Source organism: Nerophis ophidion, linkage group LG18 (genome assembly GCF_033978795.1).
Source record: "Nerophis ophidion isolate RoL-2023_Sa linkage group LG18, RoL_Noph_v1.0, whole genome shotgun sequence".
NCBI lineage: Eukaryota > Metazoa > Chordata > Actinopteri > Syngnathiformes > Syngnathidae > Nerophis > Nerophis ophidion.
This window is the reverse complement of record NC_084628.1, coordinates 8,843,225-8,863,088: the sequence shown is the minus strand read 5'-3', so window position 1 is coordinate 8,863,088 and position 19,864 is coordinate 8,843,225. Positions and strand designations below refer to the sequence as shown.

The 19,864-nt window shown below is 39.4% G+C and overlaps 1 protein-coding gene and 1 long non-coding RNA gene across 3 annotated transcripts in view; one reads left to right on the top strand and one right to left on the bottom strand.

Moving 5' to 3' along the window:
- LOC133537568 (uncharacterized) overlaps window positions 1-18,106 on the top strand; it is a 37,108-nt gene extending 19,002 nt beyond the window's left edge. Inside the window, exon 3 of the long non-coding RNA XR_009802719.1 lies at window positions 17,698-18,106. This is a non-coding gene — a long non-coding RNA (uncharacterized LOC133537568). The remainder of the gene's footprint in view (window positions 1-17,697) is intronic.
- samsn1a (SAM domain, SH3 domain and nuclear localisation signals 1a) overlaps window positions 1-19,557 on the bottom strand; it is a 45,857-nt gene extending 26,300 nt beyond the window's left edge. The window contains exons 1-6 of one of the 2 annotated variants that reach the window (XM_061878697.1): window positions 19,442-19,557; window positions 9,804-9,971; window positions 5,553-5,599; window positions 4,886-4,926; window positions 2,518-2,604; window positions 2,274-2,365 (exon numbers count right to left, since the gene is read on the bottom strand). In XM_061878697.1, coding sequence (XP_061734681.1) covers window positions 2,274-2,365; window positions 2,518-2,604; window positions 4,886-4,926; window positions 5,553-5,599; window positions 9,804-9,971; window positions 19,442-19,465 — 459 coding nt within the window. In that variant the 5' untranslated portion in view covers window positions 19,466-19,557. The remainder of the gene's footprint in view (window positions 1-2,273; window positions 2,366-2,517; window positions 2,605-4,885; window positions 4,927-5,552; window positions 5,600-9,803; window positions 9,972-19,441) is intronic. The other variant, XM_061878698.1, reaches the window with a different exon arrangement.
- Between the last annotated feature and the right edge of the window lie 307 nt (window positions 19,558-19,864).

Here is a 19,864-nt window from a genome sequence, read left to right as displayed (position 1 = left end):
GGCTGGGGAGAGGGAAGTCTGGGTTTCCCTGCTTAGGCTGTTGCCCCCGCGACCCGACCTCGGATAAGCGGAAGAAGATGGATGGATGGATGGTCCACAAAAAAACTATCTGTCAACACTGAATATTGCATTGATGCATTTCTTTTCACAGTTTATGAACTTACATTCATATTTTGTTGAAGTATTATTCAATAAATATATTTATAAAGGCTTTTTGAATTGTTCCTATTTTTAGAATATTTTTTAAAAATCTCACGTACCCCTTAGCATACCTTCAAGTACCCCCAGGGGTACGCGCGTACCCCCATTTGAGAACCACTGGTTTACATAATATGTATTAGATATGCTTTGGTGTAAATTCTGCTCCACAGTTACTTTTATAACATGTTTTTGGAGTCGGTCTGCAAGATTGATTGATTGATTGAAACATATATTAGTAGATTGCACAGTACAGTACATATTCCCTACAATTGACCACTAAATGGTAACACCCGAAGAAGTTTTTCAACTTGTTTAAGTCGAGGTCCACGTTATGTTAGATGTTAGACGTTAGATGTATGTTTCAGGGGGCGTTCGCAGATTTCGAATGAAACCACGCCATACCTTCTCCAACAGTATCGTAATTTATCTTTTGAAAATCTACACTGTTAACTATATATATCTTGAAATTGCTAATCAAAAATAAACTTCAGTAACATTAGTTAGACTCACCCGGTCACAACATCAGGTACACCTGCGTAGAAAAAAATGCTTTTACCAGCATTTATGTTGCTGTATGACACACGTCTGTGTTATGTGCATGCCAATTAATACTTTATCCTATCGTTTTTGTGTTTCCTTATAACAGGGGTGCCCACACTTTTTCGGCAGGCGAGCTACTTTTCAATTGACCAACTCGAGGGGATCTACCTCATTTATATATATCATTTATATGTATTTATTTATGAAAGAGACATTTTTTTAAACAAGTTAAATGTGTTTAATGATAATACAAGCATGTGTAACACATATAGATGTCTTTCTTTCACAAAGACAAGAATATAAGTTGGTGTATTACCTGATTCTGATGACTTGCATTGATTGGAATCACACAGTAATGATGATAACGCCCACATTTTCAAATGGAGGAGAAAAAAAGTTGTCCTTTCTGTACAATACCACATGAAAGTGGTTGGTTTTTGGCATCTAATTCATCCAGCTTCCATACACTTTACAAGAAAAACATTGGCGGCAAATTCCGTAGCTTGCTTGATTGACATTCACGGCACCCGAGGGTCTTGTGAGATGACGCTGGCTGCTGCCAGTTCATTATTATGAAAAAATGACAGAGAGGAAGGCGAGAAACACTTTTTATTTCAACAGACTTTCGCGCCGTCCCTTCCGTCAAAACTCTAAAGGCCGACTGCACATTTCCTATCTTCACAATAAAAGCCCTGCTTCATGCTGCCTGCGCTAACAAAATAAGAGTCTCGGAAAGCTGGCGTGCACAAGTGATGTGCACGCCAGCTTTCTGAGGGATCGCTTGTGCACGCCAGTTTTCCAAGACTCTGTATTTAGTTAGCGCAGGCAGCATGAAGCAGGGCTTTTATTGTGAAGATAGGAAATGTGCAGTCGGCCTTTAGAGTTTTGACGGAAGGTACGGCGCGAGAATCTGTTGAAATAAAAAGTGTTTCTCGCCTTCCTCTCGGTCATATTTTCATGATAATGATCTTGCTGCTAGCAGCCAGCGTCATCTCACAAGACCCTCCGGTACCGTGAATGTCATTTAAATGACGTCTTGGTGAAGATTGATGATCACTAATTTTTAGGTCCATTTTTTTTTAAAAGCCTGGCTGGAGATCGACTGACACACCCCCCGCGGTCGACTATTAGCTCGCGATCGACGTAATGGGCACCCCTGCCTTATAGCATTGAAGCAAAGAGCTTAGTGCTTGACCTAATGTCCAAATAACCACGTCCATCTCTCTTTGACATCACGACATAGCCAGGGATTTAAAACTGCGTTCAGGCTAACGCCAAAACGCATGACCCTATGATGTGATACTTTGCCATTGTTTAACACGAAGAGAGACAAATCATCATAGGTTACATTATTGTTTTTTGGTAGAGTAAGACTTCTTCTAAAGGTGTTCAGCTGAGGTTTTCCCACCAACTAATAATGTTGAACTGTGTGAGTTGCTTTCAACAGTGTGTTTACTGGAGGCACACCCCAACATTTGGAGATATGTCCAATAACAGTTGTTGCAGATGGAGTCTTTTTCAAATGTCTTTACCTGATTTGAGTTTTTGTCCCTTTTTTTGGTCGCAGCATGTTGAGCTGTTTTCCCTCCTTTGGCGTCCACTTTGTGCTTTGTTCTCTTAATTTCTAAAAGCAAACAAGTCAAACAAACCTAATCACCAATCAACTTTTTAAAAGTCTGAAGCACAGTTTTGATGAGCTGAAGAAGGGACACCCTGCGGAGAGCCTAAATGAGCATTTGTCTATAGATCAGCTTACCCGGTTTATTCCCTATTTACCTTCATTGTGATTGTTGGAGATGTGGACTAAATCCTCTGGGCTCTTGGCAGGCTTCCAAATGGCCGCATTACCCAAGGCGTCATCTGCTGAGCAGCGTGTGGGGGGGGGGACAAATCACAAATGTTGAGGGTTTTAGTTGAAAAGTCAGGGCGAACTGAGGTCGCAGGAGCTACAAGTGAAAAGGTTGTATGAATGGCTGGCTAGTATAAGAGTAGGTCATATACCGAATACAATTGTACTTTTTAAATGGAATGTTACTGTCGTCGTATAACTCTGGAACTCATCTGTCACTGTAAATGTACTGACTCAGGGTCACGTCATCATCGTTTTGCTTTTGCTCTACTTACCACTGCACTATTATTTATTAGACTTGCACACATTAGTTATTTAGGTACTTGTTTATATATATGTATTAGGTAATTGTTAATATTTATTGAACAAAGAGAGTACATTCAGTCTACCAAGTCAAATTTGTGCGTTAAACATACTTAGCCAATAAATCCGATTCTGCTTTTGGTTCTGATAATTTGAGCACATTTTTAAGGAAAGGTCTGGCTCTAGATTTGCACAACACCAAATAGTTTAATGTTACATGAGAGTCGATGGTAGTCACGTCACAATAAAGTAAGTGACATAGCTTAGACCAGTGGTTTTCAAATGGGGGTACGCGTACCCCAGGGGGTACTTGAAGGTATGCTAAGGGGTACGTGAGATTTTTAAAAAATATTCTAAAAATAGCAACAATTCAAAAATCCTTTATAAATATATCCATCCATCCATCCATCATCTTCCGCTTATCCGAGGTCGGGTCGCGGGGGCAGCAGCCTAAGCAGGGAAGCCCAGACTTCCCTATCTCCAGCCACTTCGTCTAGCTCTTCCCGGGGGATCCCGAGGCGTTCCCAGGCCAGCCGGGAGACATAGTCTTCCCAACGTGTCCTGGGTCTTCCCCGTGGCCTCCTACCAGCTGGACGTGCCCTAAACACCTCCCTAGGGAGGCGTTCGGGTGGCCTCCTGACCAGATGCCCGAACCACCTCATCTGGCTCCTCTCGATGTGAAGGAGCAGCGGCTTTACTTTGAGTTCCTCCCGGATGACAGAGCTTCTCACCCTATCTCTAAGGGAGAGCCCCGCCACCCGGCGGAGGAAACTCATTTCGGCCGCTTGTACCCGTGATCTTATCCTTTCGGTCATGACCCAAAGCTCATGACCATAGGTGAGGATGGGAACGTAGATCGACCGGTAAATTGAGAGCTTTGCCTTCCGGCTCAGCTCCTTCTTCACCACAACGGATCGGTACAGCGTCCGCATTACTGAAGACGCCGCACCGATCCGCCTGTCGATCTCACGATCCACTCTTCCCTCACTCGTGAACAAGACTCCTAGGTACTTGAACTCCTCCACTTGGGGCAGGGTCTCCTCCCCAACCCGGAGATGGCACTCCACCCTTTTCCGGGCGAGAACCATGGACTCGGACTTGGAGGTGCTGATTCTCATTCCGGTCGCTTCACACTCGGCTGCGAACCGATCCAGTGAGAGCTGAAGATCCCGGTCAGATGAAGCCATCAGGACTACATCATCTGCAAAAAGCAGAGACCTAATCCCGTGGCCACCAAACCGGATATATAAATTATAAATATATTCGGATTATAAATATATTCATTGTATAATACTTCAACAAAATATGAATGTAAGTTCACAAACTGTGAAAAGAAATGCAACAATGCAATATTCAGTGTTGACAGCTAGATTTCCATAAATATTGATGTTAAAGATTTATTTTTTTGTGAAGAAATGTTGACAATCCAGAATGTTCATGAATCCAGATAGATGTCTAGTACAATCCCCAAAGAGGGCACTTTAAGTTGGTGATTACTTCTATGTGTAGGAATCTTTATTTATAATTGAATTACTTGTTTATTTTTCAGCAAGTTTTTAGTTATTTTTTATATATTTTTTTACAAATAATTCAAAAAAGACCACTACAAATGAGCAATATTTTTCACTGTTATACAATTTAATAAATCAAAAACTGATGACATAGTTCTGTATTTTACTTCTTTATCTCTTTTTTCAACCCAAAATGCTTTGCTTTAAATAGGGAGTACTTGAATTAAAAAAATGTTCACAGGGGGTACATCACTGAAAAAAGGTTGAGAACCACTGGCTTAGACAACTGCACTGCATTGGGTTAATGTGGCAAAGAAAGAAATATGTGAGGCAAATAATATGCTAATATGTTAAACTTTTACTTAAAAAATTGCCTGCACAGTTAATAAAGGCTGTATGGTAGCGACAGATGATTTTTATTTTCCGTTGCTTCCTCTTGGGGAAAAAAATATCTCCAAAATAGGAACAAATCCCAACTCACCCAGCACTTCGTTATCTGATGCAGATTTGGACACATATGTTCTGAAATTAAAATGAACAGAAAAAAACATTTTATGAAAGCATTTTTAAATGGATTGATTTAAAAGTTGTATAATAATATTCAAATCCAACAATATGTGTTGTTATGTGGCGTCAAAATAACCATCAGGAAAGTAAAGGTGTATCAGAGAGTAAGAGGACTAAGTAGGTGGGGCTTTAAGAGGCTTAGTCCAAGCCATATTATGCTGTACGTGTCTACTTGCATGTACCTGACTGTGAACAACTATCACTTCCGAACTTTTATCTTGCCTCTTTCCAATAAGTTGTCACTGCATTGCTTTAGGCCTCTCGCAGACGGATAATAGAAAGCTGTGGTGTTGCTTATTATGAGCTTGTTTGGTTTACTGCAAGAAGGATTTAGAGCATTAACACTCACAGAAAACATAAACAGAAAGCCTCTCAAGTCTTGCTTTTGCCCTGTGGGAAGCCTTCTTCCTTGCATGGCAAGTTGCAACGATCAACTTGGCACATTCATCCCACAAAGTCTGCACAATTATTCTGGTAATCATGTTATTATTATAGATTTCTTAGACTATGTAGTCTAAGAAATACATAACATATAGAGTAAAATTCAAACTGTTTTGATTGTATTGGAAGTGTGAGCTTACCTTTTTTTCTTTTTATGAGTATTGGTGCCTGTCCTTACAGTCATGTCCTGGTGTTGAACAAAACAGTTTAGGTTAGACAATATTTGTGTAAAATTATGTTTAGTTAACACAACAAGTGCAAACACAGTCACTGTTGTCACTTGTTCAAAGGCTAGGGAATGCAATACATCAACTAGAGACATTAGAGTTACATGCAATTTAAAAATGTTTCCAATATCAATCAATCAATCAATGTTTACTTATATAGCCCTAAATCACTAGTGTCTCAAAGGGCTAATATGCGATTTTTTTAATTCCGATTCTAAATCGATTCATCATTTTTAAAATTTAATTAAAAAATGTTTTAAAACAGAGTTTATTATTGATATTCTTATTATTGATTCTGTTTTTTATTTTTTTTATTTTTGCAACACTCTACATATATGTCGTTCGTCAGCAGCTAAGAGGAGATTCTGTAACTTGTTTGGAAAAATGTTTACTAAAATTATATATCCATCCATCCATTTCCTACCGCTTATTTCCTTTGGGGTCACGGGGGGCGCTGGTGCCTATCTCAGCTACAATCGGGTGGAAGGCGGGTACACCCTGGACAAGTCGCCATCTCATCGCAGGGCCAACACAGATAGACAACATTCACACTCACATTCACACACTAGGGCCAATTTAGTGTTGCCAATCAACCTATTCCCAGGTGCATGTCTTTGGAAGTGGGAACCCACGCATTCACGGGGAGAACATGCAATCTCCACACAAAAAGATCCCGAGCCCGGGATTGAACCCAGGACTACTCAGGACCTTCGTTTTGTGAGGCAGACGTACTAACCCCTTTTCCACCGTGAAGCCCTTATAATTATATATAATATACCAAATAATATATTAGGAGATCGTATTGATCGTAGGAGGCCACGGGGAAGACCCAGGACACGTTGGGAAGACTATGTCTCCTGGCTGGCCTGGGAACGCCTCGGGATCCCCCGGGAAGAGCTAGACGAAGTGGCTGGGGAGAGGGAAGTCGAGAATCAATTTTGTCTCGAATCGCTGCCCCAAGAATTGGAATCGAATCGTGAGGTTCTCAAAGATTCCCACCTCTATTTTATAGTCATAAATGACTATGTACAAACCCCGTTTCCATATGAGTTGGGAAATTGTGTTAGAGGTAAATAAAAAGAGAATACAATGATTTGCAGATCCTTTTCAACCCATATTCAATTGAATACACTACAAAGGGCATGTTCACCACTGTGTTACATCACCTTTTCTTTTAAAAACACTCAATAAACGTTTGGGAACTGAGGAAACTAATTGTTGAAGCTTTGAAAGTGGAATTCTTTCCCATTTTTGTTTTATGTAGAGCTTCAGTCTTTCTCCGCTTTCGTATTTTACGCTTCATAATGCGCCACACATTTTTGATGGGAGACAGTTCTGGACTGCAGGCGGGCCAGGAAAGTACCCGCACTCTTTTTTTACAAAGCCACGCTGTTGTAACACGTGCTGAATGTGGCTTGGCATTGTCTTGCTGAAATAAGCAGGGGCGTCCATGAAAAAGACGGCGCTTAGATGGCAGCATATGTTGTTCCAGTATATACCTTTCAGCATTAATGGTGCCTTCACAGATGTGTAAGTTACCCATGCCTTGGTCACTGATGCACCCCCATACCATCACAGATGTTGGCTTTTGAACTTTGCATCGATAACAGTCTGGATGGTTCGCTTCCCCATTGGTCTGGATGACAAGATGTCGAATATTTCCTAAAACAATTTGAAATGTGGACTCGTTAGACCACAGAACACTTTTCCACTTTGCATCAGTCCATCTTAGATGATCTCTGGACCAGACAAGCCGGCGGCGTTTCTGGATGTTGTTGATAAATGGCTTTCGCTTTGCATAGTAGAGCTTTAACTTGCACTTACAGATGTAGCGACGAACTGTATTTAGTGACAGTGGTTTTCTGAAGTGTCCCTGAGCCCATGTGGTGATATCCTTTAGAGGTTGATGTCTGTTTTTGATACAGTGCCATCTGAGGGATCAAACGTCACGGTCATTCAATGTTGGTTTCCAGCCATGCCGCTCACGTGGAGTGATTTCTCCAGGTTCTCTGAACCTTTCAATGATATTATGGACCATAGATGTTGAAATCCCTAAATTTCTTGCAATTGCACTTTGAGAAACGTTGTTCTTAAACTGTTTGACTATTTTCTCACGCAGTTGTGGACAAAGGGGTGTACCTCGCCCCATCCTTTCTTGTTAAAGACTTAGCATTGTTTGGGAAGCTGTTTTTATACCCAGTCATGGCACCCACCTAGGGGTGTAACGGTACGTGTATTTGTATCAAACCGTTTCGGTACGGGGGTTTTGGTTCGGCACGCGGGCGTACCGAACAAGTTTGGAAGCAGAAATCTTCACAAGCTGCTCTGCTTTCTACCTCTGGCTCTGTCTCAGCAGCAAGCATGGTCCCGCCCACATAACCATCTGATTGGTTACATACAAAGCCAATCAGCAGTGCGTATTCAGAGCGATGTAACAGCCAATCAGCAGTGCGTATTCAGACTTCAGAACGATAGTCAATGCTTCAGCATCGAGCAGAAATATTCGTCTAGCAGGGGAGCAGCGCACTCTACCCAAATTATACTAAACACTTCCCAGTCACAACTATTACAAACATCACTATGAGCCCGTTGACCTTCTAGAAACTTAAACTGCAGCTCAGCTCGCTCACAGTATAGGCTTGAGGTGAGGGCTAATTAGCTTTTAGCGTAACATTAGCTCATTTTGCTGTGTGGCGTGTGTGTGTGTGTGTGTGTGTGTGTGTGTGTGTGTGTGTGTGTGTGTGTGTGTGTGTGTGTGTGTGTGTGTGTGTGTGTGTGTGTGTGTGTGTGTGTGTGTGTGTGTGTGTGAGTGCGTGCGTGCGTGCGTGCGTGCGTGCGTGCGTGCGTGCGTGCGTGCGTGCGTGCGTGCGTGCGTGCGTGCGTGCGTGCGTGCGTGCGTGCGTGCGTGCGTGCGTGCGTGCGTGCGTGCGTGTGAATAGTCTCCTATTGCAATTGTACTATTTTTTCAGCTATAGTTACATTAATCATTAGTAATGTAGCAGTCTAGTTTTGAATGGCAGGGTCCCTGCTATCACATGTTGATAAAAATACAACATTTACACAATAAAAGTCAACTACAGGCTTCCCAAATGCTGTAATAAATTAAGCATGATGAGTTGACATTAAACAGTTTCAATGGAAACTGTTTAATGTTGCACTTTTTATATGTAGAAGAAAGGTTTTTCATTTTATTTAATCAAAGCAACAACTTGAGGCAGTTAAATGTGGATTAACGTGGGCAGAATTATTATAGTGTTCCCAATGTTAAAAGGATAAAGCCATTGTTTACAAATTTGGTAAATAAATAACCCAAAAATTTATATTTTGTTGTTTTCTTACTGTACCGAAAATTAACCGAACCATGACCTCTAAACCGAGGTACGTACCGAACCGAAATTTTTGTGTACCGTTACACCCCTACACCCACCTGTTCCCAATTAGCCTGCACACCTGTGGGATGTTCCAAATAAGTGCTTGATGAGCATTCCTCTACTCTATCAGTATTCATTGCCACCCTTCCCAACTTCTTTGTCACGTCTTGCTGGCATGAAATTCTAAAGTTAATGATTATTTGCAAAAAAAAATTTTTTATCAGTTTAAACATCAAATATGTTGTCTTTGTAGCATATTCAACTGAATATGGGTTGAAAAGGATTTGCAAATAATTGTATTCCGTTTATATTTACATTTAACACAATTTCCCAACTCATATGGAAACGGGATTTGTATATTATTTTGTGTCAAACATGAATATCTATGTTGTATTTATTATTTATATTCGCAAAAGTACTCACATATCAGTAAGTATATTTCATCAATCAATCAGTCAAAGTTTACTTATATAGCCCTTAATCAAAAACGTCTCAAAGGGCTGCACAAGCCACAACGACATCCTCTGCTCAGGTCCCACATCAGGGCAAGAAAAAATTCAACCCAATGGGAATAACGGGAAACCTTGGGTAGGATCCGCAGATGGGAACCCCCTCCACCCACTCAAAAAGTTTGGACACCCGTGGTTAGACTACTAGTTAAACTTAAGTTTAATTTCTTAGGTGTTGTCCCTTTAGAATTCATACTGTCATAAAAGTGGTTGCTAAAATGTGAGGGGTATAGTTATAGTTATAAACGCTTGTTGGTCCATATCCAAATTCCGCAGGAACCTACCATAGAAATAGACCTTCCGGAACCTCTCCATTTTGCGTCATCGTCCAGCAGGTGCGCCGGGCTGCACGAGCGGCTGCACGAGCGGCTGGAGGAGCGGCTGGGGACGGGCTTAGAGGGTGCGTCGTTGGAAGTCTGCACAGCCTCGTACAGGCTGTCCATAGAACCCTCCTGGGGCACACAAACAAATCACACGTATGTCAGGCATTTTGCAGCAAACATGGTCCTTTTGGGCTCATTTTTTATCTGTGTTCATCCTCCTGCTAGACATAGTGGAGTACTTTTACTATCTTTTTTTCCCCTCTAGCCCACTTTAATATATGAATGGATTTAATCTGCTCTATGTGCTAAATCTGAGTAAGATCGAGTTGTGAAGTACAAAGCAGCTTTTTGGTAGCAAAAAGAAGACGAGGGTAGCATTAGTGAATGATCACCGCTCATAAGTCATAGCTTAGAAATTATTAATACAGTACAACCAAACTGATGTAATATAGTGTACATATTATTCATGCTGTAGGAGCCTGACACAAGGAATGTAAATTACAGCCAGAATGATTGGATCTGACCATATATAGGAGGGACATTATACTAATGCTGCCCCAAAGCTCTGATGTCAGAATGGATTGAAAATTCCTCATATGAGATTTTGGTGTGGATTAAAAAATGTGGTTTGGCTTGTTTAGATTCCTTCCAGGAACTAGCTTCTGCCTGTCTTATCTCAGCATCTTACCTCTCACAAGGTCCACTCACCGATGCAAATATGTTGCATAGCCACTTTTTGGATGTGCTCTTGTTATACAAACATACACATTTTCTTATCTTGGTTTCATGTATATCTATCTGCCAAAGCAGTTTGTAATAGGTGCACATGCACGTGATGTGCAGTAACAATCAGACCAGGAGGTTAGTGACTAATCCTCATCAGTGGTGCTCACAGCCCTCAACATCTGGGCACATGATGAGTCTCTGCATGCATGCTTTGGTGCCCACGTGCACCTTATACACACAAGCCACAACATTAAGTACACCTGCACAATCTAATCACACCCAATATAAGTGTTGCACCAAAAAGGTGCTCTTTTCAGGGATAGTCATGGTGAAATAAATATTAATTTGTCATTGTGTTCGCTACTGTTGTTGCAGTTCACGCCGGTCTTGATTCTAATATTTTTTTTCTTATTTTCAGTCCAAATACATTTTTACTGTACCAGGGCCTTTCACAGACGGAGCACACGTCTCGTACATTAATAGAAACTAGTTGAATCCTATAAGGGCAAGGACATTATGGATGGAGACAAGGATAAACTCTCTTTGATTGATTGATTGAAACTTTTATTAGTAGATTGCACAGTTCAGTAAATATTCCGTACAATTGACCACTAAATGGTAACACGCGAATAAGTTTTTCAACTTGTTTAAGTCGGGGTCCACGTTAATCAATTCATGGGACAAATATATACTATCAGTCATCACACAGGTTAATCATCATAGTATATACATTAAATTATTTACATTATCTACAATCCGGGGGGTGGGATGAGGATCTTTGGTTGATATCAGTACTTCAGTCATCAACAATTGCATCAACAGAGAAATGTGGACATTGAAACAGTGTAGGTCTTACTTAATAGGATATGTACAGCCAGAAGAGAGCATAGTGAGTCCAGACAGCATAAGAACAAATATATACATTATAAATTCATTTGATTGTTTGCATTAGGTTATTTACAATCCGGGGAGATGTGACGTGAATGGAGGAGGGTATTAGTAAAGAGTTGAAGTTGCCAGTAGGTGTTGATTTACAGCGGTTTTGAAGGAGGATAGAGTTGCACTTACCTTTGCACCTGTTGGTAGTGCATTCCACATTGATGTGGCATAGAAAGAGAATGAGTTAAGGCCTCTGTTAGATCGGAATCTGGGTTTAACGTGGTTTCCAGAGCTCCCCCTGGTTTTGTGGTTATGGCGGTCAGGAAGTAGTTTGACATATACTTCGGTATCAGGTATTCAAAGGAAGAAACTTAGACACAAAAAGCAAGACTCAGTGTGTGCACTTTTGTAGTTGAGGTAGGGAAAAACTCTTAGCACTCTTAGCAAGAAACCGTGAACAGAACCGACATTTATTATGGGCACTGTGGTGACAGAATTGAGGACAAACTCTGTCTAAGGAAAGTAAACCTTGTAAAAGTACCAAGACTCTGTTTGGGCAACAGTGAAAAAACGTCATCCAACTTTATGAAGCAATTCCTGAATAAATTGCTTGTGAATGCTCCAATGCACAAGCTGAACTAGAATGCTAATGGAATGTAGAATAAATGTAAGAATAATTTGAATTTCGAAACTATTTGAATGTTGAAGAGCTGACGCTGAACTGAAATGCTAATTGAATGTATGCTGAATGTAGAAATTGTTTGAATGTTGTAATAGGTTAAAGGTTAAAATTGTTTGAATGTTGAAATGGTTTAAATGTTGAAGAGCTGATGCTAAACTGAAATTCTGCATGAATGTAGAAATGGTTTGGACGTTTAAAAAGTTTAAACATTATTTGAGAGGTGAAGAGCTAATGAAATGTAGTTTGAATCTTGAAATGCAAATGTTGGTATAAGTTTGCATGTTTCAAAGGGTTACAAAGTAACAAAATCTATTAATTTTAGTTCTAAATGTCTCCCATTAGCTAAAATGCTAGCATAAAAAGGTAGCATGCAAACTGGGGAAAAGTTATATCATACTTCTTACATGACACCAAATAACTAAGTCTGTGATTTGTAGGTTAAAATGTTCGATATTGGATAAAAAATGTAAACATACTAACATTATATGCTAACATTAGCAGGGGAACACCTAGCATACTTCTAAGATGGCAGCAAGTAACAAAATCAATGTTTTATTGATTAAAAAGAAGACAATTAACCAAAAATGTTAGTTTGCTAACATAAACATAGTCACAGAGGCACAGGTAATATACTTCTAAGATGGTACCGAATAACGAAATCCACAATTATTAGGTTAAAACGTACAATATTTGTTTAAGTGTTAGCATAAAACATTAGTGTGCTAATGTTAGCATGCAAACATTAGCATGCTAACATTTGTTTAAATGTTAGCATAAAACATTAGTGTGCTAATGTTAGCATGCAAACATTAGCATACTAATGTTTTATGTAAACATTTAAACAAATATTGTACATTTTAACCTAATAATTGTGGATTTCGTTATTCGGTACCATCTTAGAAGTATATTACCTGTGCCTTTGTGACTATGTTTATGTTAGCAAACTAACATTTTTGGGCTAGCATACTTTTAAGATGGTGCCAAGTACCGGAATCCATGATTGTATGATTAAAAAATATGACATTAGTTAAAATGTTAGCATAAGACATTGGCACGGTAACAGGGGAACAGCTGTAAAAAAAAAACATGATAATTAGGTTAAAATGTACAATTCTAACGATAGCATGCTAACAAAGGAACAGCTCGCATACTTCTAAGATGCTGCCAAGTAATGAAATCTATAATTATTTGGCTAAACTGTAAGAAATGATCTTAAATGCTAGCATAAAATGTTAGCGTGTTGACATTATCATGCTTATACTAAAACAGTTAGTATACTTCCAAGATGTCACCATGTAACAAAATTCATGAAGTGTATGGGTTGGTGTTAGAACAGATGGAATGGGTCAAGAAATGTGGGAATTATTAAACTTTGAAAAATGTCCCATTCTTTTTAGTGGGAATTTCCTGTTAATTTGGGAATTACCGGAAAAGTGGTATTTCTTGGAAAGTGATCAATTCCACGAATGAGCTGAATTGGTTGTCGTTGGAATGGTTTGAATCGGTTAAGAAATGTGGAAACTATGGCATTTTTTGAGAAAAAAATCTCATTTATTTCAATGGGAATTTCCTGGTAATGTGTGAATTTCAGTAAAGTAGGAATTTTTTGAAGTTGATAAATCGTATGAATGTCCTGAATGAGCCTAATTGGTTGGTGTTGGAATTGTTCGGGTTGAGAAATGTGTTAGCAGTGACAATCTATAATTGTAAAATAGTGTTACTACAGGCATGTGATTTTCCCGTCTATAACCTTATATCCGCCTTTTTTATCTGTATAAGATTAAAAAATAAATATTTTCCCTTTTACTTCCTTTTTTCCGACTTACAATGTGTGTTAAAATCTTGATCCGTCTCTTTGCTACACCTGCCAACAACTAGTTTACTTAATACGGTTTTCCCGTAATGAGTACTTTTTCTGATTAACCAGTGGTAAACCTCTGGTTTTCCATTAAAAATTATTAACTTAAAAATCGAAGTTACGCAGCGAAGCACCTCCACGGGCAGGGGACAAAATATATGGGAAACATCAATGATAATTGGTTGGTTTACATAGAAGAAAATCCATGATTGGTTGTTTGGTTTACTATGATGAGTCACAATTGGTTAAGATTAGGGCAAAACATTACGGACAGGCCAATCAGAGGCAAGATAGGGCGGGTCATCGAACTGGGAAGGGAACTCAAAACACAGACATCCCAAATGATGACGAGAGAGTCTGAAAAGAGAAGAGGGAATATTCAAGCGGATGATTTATATATTAAAAAATAGTAGTGGAAGATAGCAGAGGGATTCTCTTCCTTAGATTTTTCTTTTAGCGGTGTAGACGACGTCCAGGAAACCCCCAATGAGTCTACTTGACCACATTTGGACAAATGTATGAGTCTGGATAAAACAATGGCCAACACATTCATTTTAGTTGTTTACCATGTAAGCCCAAATCAAAACTGCTCTCGACATGGAAGACGTGGAATACACATTTAAGAACACACGTGATGACTTTTGCTACAGTATAGTCCGTCTAAATGCTACATTTCATTTTCATTGGTGTTTTAGAACAAGACTAGAGATGTCCGATAATATCGGACTGCCGATATTATCGTCCGAATAATGCTTTAAAATCTAATATAGGAAATTATCGGTATCGGTTTCAAAAAGTAAAATTTATGACTTTTTAAAACGTCTCTGTACTTAGTGGTACATGGACGCCTTTGCCTGCCAGCCCAATCACATAAGAACTACAGCTTTTAATACACTTACAAGTGAATGCAAGCCATACTTGGTAAACAGCCATACAAGTCACACTGAGGGTGGCCGTATAGACAACTTTACCACTGTTACAAATAAGCGCCAGCCTGTGAACCCACACCAAACAAGAATGACAAACACATTTTGGGAGAACATCCGCATCTTAACACAACATAAACACAACATAACAAATACCCAGAAACCCTTGCAGCACTAACTCTTTCGGGACGCAACCATATACACCCCTGCTACTCCCTACCCCCCCACCCCGCCCACCTCAAGGTGAGCATGTCCCAAATTCCGAGCTGCTGTTTTGAGGCATGTTAAAAAAAAATAATGCACTTTTTGACTTCAATAATAAATATGGCAGTGCCATGTTGGCATTTTTTTCCATAACATGAGTTGATTTATTTTGGAAAACCTTGTTACATTGTTTAATGCATCCAGCGGGGCATCACAACAAAATAAGGCATAATAATGTGTTAATTCTACGACTGTATATATCTGTCGGTTGATCTCGGAATCGGTAATTAAGAGTTGGACATTATCAGAATATCAGATATCAGCAAAAAAGACATTATCGGAAATCTCTTAAAAAGACAGTAGCTGAAATTTTGTTAATTATTTCTACTCTTTATATTTTGACATTTAATCATTTTGAAACATAAACAACATGACTGTAAGATTTTTTTTATTTCATGTTATGAATCACAAATGGATATTCAGATAAAGGAAATTAACTAATAGAATAAACATTGTTTTTACTCTTTGATTTTTGCATTTGGAGAAGTTAAAAGTGGAGAGGGAGTCGATGAGATAGAAATTGACCCCCACACACACCCAGACCCCCGGTTTATTTTCAGTCTTTTTCATTAAGTTCTAATCACATTCCCGTGTTACAGAACTTCAGTAATTCCATAAATTTGAGGAAAACCGGAATTTGTTTCGGAACTTTGGAAAGTGTTAATTTGAATTTCCAGGGTGAGCGGAATGTGTTACTGATTGAATGGTTTGAATAAAATCTAATAATTGTTGAACTTCGAATAATGTTCCATTCATTTCAAAGGGAGTTTGTTGGAAATTTGGGGAAAAGCCACATTTTGGGGGGAAATGATAAATAGCTGAATGAGCTGAATCTGTCGAGAAATGTTAAAGTAGTAAATTTTTTTAGTTGAGCCATGTTTTACAGAATTTCCGGAAAACTAGGAATTTTTTCAGTTTCAAGAAAAACATAGTTTTTTTGTCCTGACTAAGAGGAATGTTTTGACGGTGGAATGTTTGAAAAGGGCTAAAAAATGTGGAAGGTGTAGTCGAAAGAAAAAAAGGGTGGAAATAGAATAGAGGCAAATATAAATATTTAGCACACACAGTGGGGTTTATCAAGACGAAAACTGTGTTGGGTTCTATTTTCCGTCTACAGTATTTGTAGTACGTCTGGAAAGGACATACAAACTGGCATTTGCGCAGAAATAGCTGTGAGAAAGTAAGTCATCACTCTGCAGCTCCGTCCTATATATACTTGTCAACATACAAAGATAATCAAAAATAAAAAAAATATCAGACATATCGTCTATTCAGCAAATATCATTTTATAATTTTATAGCTGCTGGATGACCTAAAGAGCTGTTTAAAACTAAATTATTCCGCCCGATTGTAGCTGAGATAGGCGCCAGCGCCCCCCGCGACCCCAAAAGGGAATAAGCGGTAGAAAATGGATGGATGGATGGATATTGCTGCTGCATGTGTCCAAATATCAAAACGCCACCGATAGGATCTTGATGACATGAATGTGCAGTAAATGAGTGTCTCCATGGTGAAAACTGCATAGTTCATGCAAAAACCTCATTTCAATAAGCCGGTCTGCGGCACTTTTGCACTTATCAATTTTATTAGTTGATCACACGCAACAACAAGGCTACTGGTACATGCCATTTTTGTGTGTTATTTGGATCTTTGTTGATCACGCCCTTAGTCAAATCTGGTCCGTGAATGACACCCTACCGGCCCCCAGATTCAGTTCCAATCTTGGGAGACAAACATTTGTGCAGTCAATTCTTTCTGTTGTATAGAGGAACTTGGATTACTGTATTGGCAGATCCTTGCATTGACATTTTAACTTTGCTGGCAAACATAGAACACTAGGGTCCAAACTTGTGATTTATATAACAGAGGTGTTCCCCAAGGCACCCCTTTAAGTCCTCTCCTTTTTGGCACTAACACATTGTTGCCGTAATATGATTCATGTAACTAAGGTGTTGCTGTAGCTTGTTTACTTCTCATCAGTCAGTAGTCATTTATTCAAATACTTTAAACTCCGTACCAAAAGCCGCTACTTTTTTTCCTACACATTGAACCTTGCGGCTTATAGGGCAATGCTGCTGATTTGTGGATTTGTCTTTGCTTAGGGCCATGATAAAAAAATTGTTTAACAAAAAAAACAGCAAATACACTTGGAAGTTGTTTTATTGTTTGTGCTATGGCGCCATCTTTTGGATGAGTTCATTCACTGCAGGTGCTGCAGTGTCCTTCCATTCGGTGCTTTCCACTGGAAATAGAGTGCCGATCAGTCTTTTAGCGGGCAATAGCGTTCCTACTCTTCATAACTCCATGCAACGTTTGTAAGTTTTACAATAGAACTAAAGCGGTTAATACTTACTAAACCGTTCCATGTGTGATGTCTGTAGGAGTGTTTTCATGCATATTTGTACGTGCAATCCTAATATAATGATGCCAGCGTCGTTAGCGTTAGCTAACATTGTAACACGTTTATGAGTATGATAGTATTATTAACTTACAACGGCATTCTTTTTGTATTTATTTCAGTTTCACAAATTCCTCAGTCAATTCACCAAGACGTCCCTGTGGAGTCATTGAGTCTGTTTCGCTGATTGGAGAGCTAGCTTCCGCAGCTAGTGGGTCCATGACGATGTCTTCTGTTTTGTTTGATCAGCCGTTTAACTGCCACATTACAAACACGATTTGGAAACAATTCAGGTACGTAAACAAACATTTACATGATCGTGCTGTGTAAATAACACATCTCGCAACCTATGTAAGTTATCTGCGGCTTATAGTCCAGTGCGGCTAATATATGGCAAATATTTTTTTCATTAAAAATTTTGTGAGTGCGGATTATATACTGCTCTGTACTCTCTATAATTATATGCTTTTATTTGTAATTGTATTGAGTTTGTGGACCCCGGGAAAACTAGTGGGTTGTTGTGGCAACCAGCTAACGGGGATCCTTAATAAAAATCAAAAATCAAATCTGATTCAATTGATCCTTAATAAAAATCCAAAATCAAATCTAGAAAATACGCTTTAGTTATACAGGTATTATTAGTTTTCGTCAAAGTTCCTTTGGAGGTCCTCTTTTTTTAATCAGTGAGGTAAAAAAAAAGTAGCGGCTTTCTGTACAGAATTTACAGTATTTGAACAAATGACTACGGACTGATCTGAAGTGAACAAACTCTAGCAACATCTTAGTTACATGAATCATATTACGGCAAAAATGTGTTACTGCCAAAAACGAGAGGACCTAAAGGGATGCATTGAGGAACACCCATCCATCCATCCATTTTCTACCGCTTATTCCCTTTTGAGGTCGCGGGGGGCGCTCGCGCCTATCTCAGCTACAATCGGGCGGAAGGCGGGGTACACCCTGGACAAGTCGCGACCTCATCGCAGGGCCAACACAGATAGACAGACAACATTCACACTCACATTCACACACTAGGGCCTTTTTAGTGTTGCCAATCAACCTATCCCCAGGTGCATGTCTTTGGAGGTGGGAGGAAGCCGGAGTACCCGGAGGGAACCCACGCATTCACGGGGAGAACATGCAAACTCCACACAGAAAGATCCCGAGCCTGGATTTGAACCCAGGACTGCAGGAACTTCGTTTTGTGAGGCAGACACACTAACCGCATTGAGGAACACCTTTTTTTTTAATCAGTAAGTCTATTCAACTGTTGGCCTGTTCAGTTAAGTTAAAACTAAAACTTGAATTTTTGCCCTAGATTCTTAAAACGTACTAGAGTGTTGTCCTAGAAATGATCTTTGACTAGCCTTTTTCCAGGAGGTACTTCAAAAACAGCAGAACGCTCCTAACTCCCACCAAATTAATAGACCAAAATCAAATGTCTTCTGTAAGAGGACACTGATTGTGCAGAATATACAAAATAAATCTAAATATTGAAGGCAGATGTCTGGCCCCCCCCGGTCCTTAGCTCTCTGGAAATCTTGCCCCCAAAACAATTTAGTTTCATACGCCTGCTATACACACATGCATTATATTGTTGACAAGTAAACAGGAAGAACAATTTAAAGATGTCCAGTAGTCTACAGACACACATAACTCGTGATCATTAGTAAACAGGAAGAACAATTAGAAGATATCATGTATACGCATACAGTCCATTACACATGTTCACGTGTAAACCGACAACCACTATGCACAGCAGGAACATGACCCAGGGAAAAAGGGAAATGTCCATCACAAACACTTTAAAAGCACCATTGTTCTCGCACAACTATCAAATATCACACTCTGCAGCACGGTCCTTACCAGTGAAAAGCAAAACAGGTTCATGTCGGCAGTTGAGCGCAGCGTCACCGCACAACAACAGTGTGCGTCCAACCCGGGTCGCCAGGCTGCTGCTGTCTTCTCAGATTAAAACCACAGTGAAATCCCTCCACTAATCCAATAGAATAGATGGACCACCATTACTGTAGCAGCTCAAGCACAACAGATTGACTCTTTGTTTTATTTCTTTAACCAATAGACATGCTCTTTTTCATGCTCAGGTAAAAAAAAAACATTTTAATTTTATTAAGGGCCAAAACTACAAATCGTATCGATGGTATTCATTTCGAGTCTAAAAATATACTCAAGGTCAAACTTGGCTGCAGCCAGCAGAGATGCTCTTAACTTTTTTGATCAAATTTTAGAGAAAGGTTACACTCGTAAATTGTCTATCTTTTCTTAATA